At 37.4% G+C, this 7970-nt stretch overlaps 1 protein-coding gene across 1 annotated transcript; it reads left to right on the forward strand.

Moving 5' to 3' along the window:
- The first annotated feature begins 1700 nt into the window (after window positions 1-1700).
- FSHB (follicle stimulating hormone, beta polypeptide) lies at window positions 1701-3162 on the forward strand. Its single transcript, XM_010077464.1, has 2 exons — window positions 1701-1859; window positions 2480-3162. Exons 1-2 carry the CDS (start codon window positions 1701-1703, stop codon window positions 2714-2716), a joined length of 396 nt encoding a protein of 131 aa, XP_010075766.1. The 3' UTR covers window positions 2717-3162.
- Window positions 3163-7970: the final 4808 nt, after the last annotated feature.

A 7970-nucleotide genomic window follows, 5' to 3' on the forward strand; every position in this document is an offset into this window, starting at 1 on the left:
GCAGACTGGTTGGAAACTGGAACAGATGGCCAGTCTGCAGGACCACAGGAAGGTATGAGACACTTAAAGGGTTCATTTGTAAAAGCCAGTTTGAAAATTATCCCGTCTGCAGGACAACTCATAAGCCAGTGAGAATTTCTTTTCATGATAAAATGCTTTTAACTGTATGTCCTTGCCTTGCTTTCTTTTGTGGATGGATTTCTGTAAAAGTCAGACTGACCATAATAGAACAGCCATAACAAAGCAAGACTGGCTGTTCTGGGCAGATGATAGTAAATACAGTGCCACTGTGAGTCATCTTCCTCAGAAGCTCAACAAACTTATTTCTCTGTCATTATTCTGGTGAAGAGGCACACATCACTAACTTGTGAACGCAGGAAAAGGGCAGTGAGCGGGGGAACACTACTCATAGAATGTTTTATTATCATGACAAACTAGGGAACGCATTCACGTTGTTTGCCTGGTTCCCTGTTAAAAATATTAGCATTTTCCCTGTAACATGACAATATGTGTTCTGAGACCACTGACAGAAAACACAGATCTGGAGCCTCATTACGACATCTTTATAGTCCCTTTCCACAATACAGACATCCCTTACATAAGTTTAAAAAAAAAAAAAAAAAAAAAAAGTGATGGTGTCTGTTTGAAAAAGCACAGTGGTATTTTAAAAGGTAAAGAAAAGTGGAGTTACTCATGGTTTAACAAAACTTGCACTACTTGCTTTCTTGGACCACAGATCAATAAAAAAGTAAATATGCTGCTCACTGGGTAAGACCTAATTCAGAGAAAAGCAATTAAGACTGATACCCTGAAAAACTATGGGTATGAATTACCAGAGGACCAGCTTGTTCCTTAAGGCTAAACACACAGTTAAAACTGACATAAAACACCTGATCTTTTCCAAAAATAGGCTTCTCAACCTTCTTTCAAATTGTGGAATGGCTCAGCTACTTATAAATGCCACTGAATCGAATGCAGTGAAACTTCTAAAAAGACATTGTGACAGTAACCTTCACCATGCCTGCCTGAGTGTGTTTTGCTTTTCTTTTTTCCTCTTAGCAAGGCTTAATCTCACTGTCTGGCTGAACATTAATCCGCTTTCACCAAGTACCAAACTAATGTTCGCTGCACTAATACACGGCAAATCCTCAAGGTATAAGTTACACACAATTTAGTATAAAAGGTGAGCATAGGGCTTTCTTTTCACTACAGCTATTACCAGGAAGGCAAGTAGCATACAGGTACGTTTTCATCAGATCCTGATCTAGAAATCTTTTTTCAAATTGCAAACACTGTATGTAATTTCTTGCTTCTGAAAAATAGATTATCCTTTGCTCTTTCTCTCCCCTGCTTCTTTTTCTTTCTCCTTAAAGACTGGACACATTTTCTGTACAGAAACTTAGATGAAAATATTTCATTGAAAGTGGTATGGTAGTCTGCTATTATTATTCTGCAAAGATTGCTGACATGCCATTTCAGTCGCTTAGGAAAATCAAACTCCTTTAACAATAAATACATGGATAGATCTATTTAATGGCTTTATCCTATGTTCTCACTGATGTTTTTGAAAGCTTGGTATTATAGAACCACTTGAGGATAATGTGAAGACTCAAGTTCTCCCTGTTTCTATAAATATTTCCTGTTAAAAATAACTATACATGTTTCTCCAGTACAGATATATTTTTTGCTTTTTGCACAGGATGAAGACAGTTAATTGTTGCGTGCTGTTACTTTGCTGGAAAGCAATTTGTTGCAACAGCTGTCAGCTCACCAATATCACTATAGCAGTGGAAAGAGAAGAATGTGAATTCTGCATTACAGTGAATGCCACGTGGTGCTCAGGATACTGCTTCACAAGGGTGAGAATCTTAAATTTAATTTCAGACACAAGAATTAAATATTACAAGTGATGTATGAATAACTCATTTCTCCAGTCCATAACGAACACACAGTTAGGATGAGCCTTGTGAAAGAACAGGTTGAGTAACTGCTGTGCTATTTGACAGGGAAGTAGATACACAGGCAATCCGAACCCCAAAGGGAAGGGTGAAAAGGTGCTAGGAAAATTCAGATATCTAACTGGCTGCACACACTATGTTCATATTGTATAACTAGAGTTGAAAGTATTACAGCCTGGATCTCTGCATTGTGCTAAATTTGTGGTTGCAAACAGATAAAATAAAGCAGACGTTACCATGTAGATTCCTCTACTTTTCCAAATAATTTGAAGAACCAAGCAATTGACCTGCAAGATTGTCTGGTGATGGTATGACACAAATTTGCCGTATCAGTCCTCCTGAAAGGAGAACTCTAAGGATCTAGCTGAAATTAGAAGAGTCTGATCCAAATCCTTTTGATCTCAGTGGGATTTTCCCAGCAGTTTAATTAATTTTCACATCAGCTCCTTTATTTTATAAAAATTGGAAATTCTACCCCATAACAGATTTCAAAATAGGTATTTCCTTCTTGTAATTTTCAGGATCCAGTATATAAATATCCACCAGTATCATCCGTTCAGCAGACATGTACCTTCAAGGAGGTTGTGTATGAAACAGTGAAGATCCCTGGCTGCGGTGACCATCCTGAATCTTTTTATTCATACCCAGTAGCTACAGAGTGCCATTGTGAGACCTGCGACACTGACAGCACCGACTGCACTGTGAGGGGACTAGGGCCATCCTACTGTTCCTTCAGTCAGAATGGAAGCAACCAATGAAGGGTATTTGAGATGGCAGTTTGGCTTTAAATGTTAAACCTAAACGAAGGTACTGATCAGGCTTATGTGGAAGACAATAGGCAAGGCTGTTTAGAAACTGTCAGGATTGAAACAAATAATTTTAAGGCGAAAACGGAGAGCTACTGACTAAACTTCTCTTCAGGTCTTCCCTACTTAACCCATCAGTTTCCTTAAAATCATTTTTATGGGTCTACAGAACTGTTTCCCATTCCTTCTGCCCTTGCCTCCTCTTCTGCTCTATTACACCTTCATTCTTTACATTCCTGTATTTCCACTGCCTAGTTCACTTAGCTTACTCTAAGCTATCCTATGCTTTCAAAAAGTTCCCAAGTTTCAAGTCTTTATTGTCCTCTGCTTTCCACCTCTCCTCAGAATGCACTTATTTTAAAAAGCCTTGTAGCACTGGTGTTCTTACAACCAACATCAGTGCCCTCACTTTCTAAATATTTCATGTAGTCATTATGCTCTGTAAATATTAACAGCATGTTTATTTAAGAGCCAAAATCTATGCTCAAATGTTGAATGTCACCTGAACTCTTGTGCCTTCTCAGTGAGGCTTGTTAGCTCAGGCTCAGTGCCACAATAACATAAATAACATGAACTCTAGTTCCTACCTGGCTAACCTGAAAAAAGAATCATTAGCTGTCTACTTTCACCTGAGTAAACATACCCTAAGTCAGTTAAACAATTCTGATAATTTTGCCACACATCAGAAACACTGGATTTCCTCTCATTACATAACAGAATGTAATGATGAGAATTTTTTTAACACTATTTAACATAGGAGTCTCACAAATTATTTACGGATGAATCTAGAGGCACCTGCTCCCACTAGCGCAAACACGGTGTGATAACATGCCTTGAAAGCAGTTCACAGTAGTCCCTTCTCAGAATGGAAGTTCATAGAGTTCTGCAGCAACCTAGTTCTGCAATGGCCAGTATGAAGTTGGGATGCTCTGGAAGCAAGCTGGAGGACTGGCTGAATCAGAATGGAAAATTATCTCACATTACTGAGAAAATTATCTGAAACCTACAGAATGAAATGCTATCAGGAAAATGAAAATGTACCACTCTTCATGAGAGACAACCACCTGCACAAACACAGAATGGAGAGCAACTGGTTCAGTAGCAGTTCAGCACCAAAGACTTGGAGGTGACACAGGCCAAGTATGAGTCAATAGTATCACACCGCTGCAGAAAAGGGGGAATGTAAAGAGGAGAGCCTACAAGACACAACCTACTTCTACCACTCAGTTCAACAAGATAAGGGCTTCAGCTGAATTGTTATTTCCAGCTTTGGACTCAGAACTTCAAGGCATTGAAAAACCGGAGAAAATCCACAGAAGAGTAATAAGAATGGAGAAAGGCCTAAAAAATATCTTATGAGGAAAAGACTTAAATAAGTGTATTTGTTTTGCTTATGGGAGGTAACACTTAGGGGGGGAGTTAGTGGAACCTTTTACATGCTTGAAGACTGTTACAAAGAGAAAAGGAACAGTCAGTTCTTCACGTTCATAGTGAACAGAACAACTAATGAAAGATTCAGAGTGGTCACTGGCAAATCTTCCAAAAGGTACAGACAGCTAGACACTGAAATAAATTGTCAGGGGGCTGGGGAAAGAAGGAAGCAAGAGAGTGGGGACTGTGGAGCAGTGACCACTACAGGTCTTCATGAACACATTGAACCTCTTGGGAATGACAGAGATAAAGTCAATTTGCCATGAGGCAAGGGAATGAGGTAGATGACTACTTGAGGTCACCTGGCATGTCAGCTTTTGAGACCCCTACGGTTTATTTAAAGGAAATTTGTCTGTTACTCTGGATCTCTCTTACAATAGATAATAGATATTTTAACTTATTTCATTTTTAGCTTTTTTACTGAAAGATGTTAGTTCTCTCAATTTTATTTATAAGACTAATACACATGGACATTTTCTTTGGTCTAGTGAGGTTTTAAAAGTGGTAATCTGTAAACATCTGTATTGTCTGTTGTGCATTTTGGAATAATAAAAATAATTTTGTTGCACTTCTGTTACGTATGTTTTAATACGCCAACTAAAAAACTTAAGAGTCCACCTACCCCCTTTACTATGCTTTAAATCACACATGTTCTTCCCCCCCTTATAATTTTCTTCATGTGACTAATACATACACCTGAGCCATATTTGCATTATATGGCCAAATCACATCAAATAAAAGACTGGGATATTTTAGCCTGATTCAGTAATGTGATGATGAAATATTACACATTTATAACACAACAGAACTGTGGATGAGAATAAAGATTATAATTGATATTTTATTTAAACTGAAGAGATTAGAACCTCTCCAGACCTGTGTCAGAAATTAGCTTGCATGTGAAAACAAAAATCATACAGTTCTCATTTCATCCATCAGACAAATTAAACCACTCATTTCCATTTTGCAAACGAATCTGTTCATAATCTTGCAACTACAATTGTAATTAATGCAGTCAAAAGAGTATTGAGGTTAATATCAGAATGCTAGCAAAAAATCCTAATCATGCATCATTTCAAGCTCCTAGACCCTCACCTTGTATCTCTCACACATCTCAGGTACCAATGCTGAGATAACTACCAAGTCCTAGAGACTCAAAGATGCAAAGAAAAAGGTGCCCTCCATATAAGCACTAACCCCTGCCAAGCAAATTATAACCTTTGGCAATATCTCTTTCAAAACCTTTCTCAACCCCTGTCCAGTACCTGGTATGAGTTCTGCTCGGATCTCTTCCATAAGCTGGCTTTTTGAAAAATGGGTATATTATGCATCAAAAGCTTTCCATTTTTCAAAAGATCAATGGGGAATAGCAAATTAATAATTTCTTGAATTTATCTTCTTTTTCTAATCATAAGAGATCACACAAAAGGCTCAGGAAACATGTAAGTCCCACATGAGTCTTGCTGTTAATAGCAGTGAGCTTTGAGCGTATGCCCCCATTGATATGAAACTAGAGTTGGTATTCTAGTCTGAAGTAAAATCCATTCCAAATCATGTAAACAATTATTTGTTGTTCTACAGATTGATTGCCAATATTTCACTGTCTGTAGTTTCACTGACAGAAATTCTTAGAGGAGGCTGGCCTGACTTCAAGCTATCTTAGACTACCTCTGATAGTTTGTAAGACAGACTTTATCTTCTCAAAGTCCACTTTCCATTCAATGTTCAATAATCATTTAATTAAACTTACTTTTACATAAATGTTTTTCCAAAATTTTAGTGAAGGTACATGCAAGTCATGAATATCAGTGGAGTCGGAGGTCCCAATCTGCTTTGAATTATCATTTAAGAGAAATATTTAAGAAGAAATTTGTATGCTCTTTGCCTAGCTCTGTCATGATGAATAAATGGCAACTCTGTCAAAAGGTGAAAGCCTCAGTATGACATGCTTCTCTAAATACTAAATTGGTGGGTAGCTTTCAGAAACAATAGAGTCAGAAGTAGATTTTCAAAAATTCCTACCACAGGCCTAACCCTTTCCATTGAAACCAACAGGTAAAATGCTTTTCAGCTTCTGCCAACAGTGAACTTTTCAAAAAGTACAAATTAATTATATTTTTAAAGGCAGGCTCTGCAAAAAGACCTTACATATGTCAGACTTCAGCCACCAGCCTACAGAAACTAACTTTAGAGGTAGTAAAAACTAAAATGGATGGAACTATTTATTTATTTACTCCCAGATAAGTAAAATAACCTCTATTCTTGCATCACCCTGAAAGCAGGAAAACTGGAAAACTTTGATTTATAACCCCCTGGTGAAGGCATACAGCATACATAGTGTTGAACTGCCCCTTAAAGACTTTTGAGAGGGACACTTAATGCAGCATTAATTGTGTTGTAATTAATTAAGTCTTTCAAATACACAGATGGATAGATAAACTGCATGAAGATTATTTGTCTCTGCTGCCACATCTGTGGGTGAATTAATACTTTCTATCATTTATTATGCAGACAGTTTGACCTTGATCTTATGAGTGTCTGTGTCAGTTGTACTTGAAGCTCTCCAGACATCAAGATGGGAACATGAAGTGCAGCAGCAGTATTCATAGTCCTACTAATTGAAATGACCGTTTAATTCCAACTGCCTTTTTAGGTAGAAAGCATATGCTGATTTTACAGAGAGGTAAAGAAATACATGTTCTTCACCTTGAAGCCATTAATAAAGCATCAACATATTAGCATCACCCTATTGTTGTTAATGCTTAGCTTTTATTCCCTGCCTAAGTTGTGTAAATCATTCCTCTCATCTTAAAACAGCTTTATAATTGCCTTTATAATTTTGGTATATAACTGGGCTCACTATATTTTTTTACCATAACCAAGAAATATAAATGCCCTCTCCTTGTATTAACTTAAATGATGAATAGCAATTTATTAGTCATCCACAAATGCTCAAACAAATCTGGCCTGAGATGGAGGTAATTACAAATAATAGGTGGAAAACAGGAATGTTAGGACTCTGGTTTGTGCATGTCAAGTTGAGGCTGCACTTGGGCTATTTGAATGGGAAAGGGAATGAGCATGGTGTCAATATGCTATACTTCTCCTTCACCCTCCCACCTCAGCAAGCACGCTTTGCTTTGTCAGTATGCAATATTAAGCCGCACATCTCATTTTCATTAAAAAAATACAACTAGCATCTTGGTTGAAACTACAAAAAATTACCAAAAAAATCAGCTAAGCAGCTAATCTGAAAAACTCATTTGGAGATGGCAGCCTTGAGATTAGGGGCTCCCCTCCACTTGGGAAATGGGTTCTATACAATTTTCCTGTGTATCTCATGTTTCTCTTCAATTTATGTTATTAACATTAGCTATCAAAGCCTTGGTCTTTTAGTGTGACTTATGCTGATAGACATTACAGCAGCTTACAAGGCTGCAGCCTCTAGGAAATACAGAAAACCAGACAGGAGCAGGGTTAGACAAAGGACATACTTTCAAGAAATCAAATGTCAGTGTTTCATTATGTGTAGGTGGGGAAGAGAAAGAATTAACTGTCTATGCTTCCTAGCCATTAACCATTAGTTCTCTTTCATGTAGCAATTATAAGAGGCACAAGGTAAAGTCTTACTTCACACTGATGAGCTCTTAATTTATTGAAAAAATTCTGGGGAGAGTCAGAAGTATTACTCGTACAGTATGACATTATTCTGTATGAGAGAGGAAGGTAAATTCTAGATCTAATATCTTTGGATTACATTTGGCTACAATTATTA

The sequence above is a fragment of the Pterocles gutturalis genome, unplaced genomic scaffold (assembly GCF_000699245.1).
Source record: "Pterocles gutturalis isolate BGI_N339 unplaced genomic scaffold, ASM69924v1 scaffold47968, whole genome shotgun sequence".
Classification (NCBI taxonomy): Eukaryota; Metazoa; Chordata; class Aves; order Pterocliformes; family Pteroclidae; genus Pterocles; species Pterocles gutturalis.

Excerpts from the sequence above, each read along its gene's own strand:
- FSHB (XM_010077464.1), top strand. The coding sequence starts at position 1,701 with ATGAAGACAGTTAATTGTTGCGTGCTGTTACTTTGCTGGAAAGCAATT. Across the intron at positions 1,860-2,479 it reads CAGGATACTGCTTCACAAGG|GATCCAGTATATAAATATCC; the intron begins GTGAGAATCTTA and ends TGTAATTTTCAG.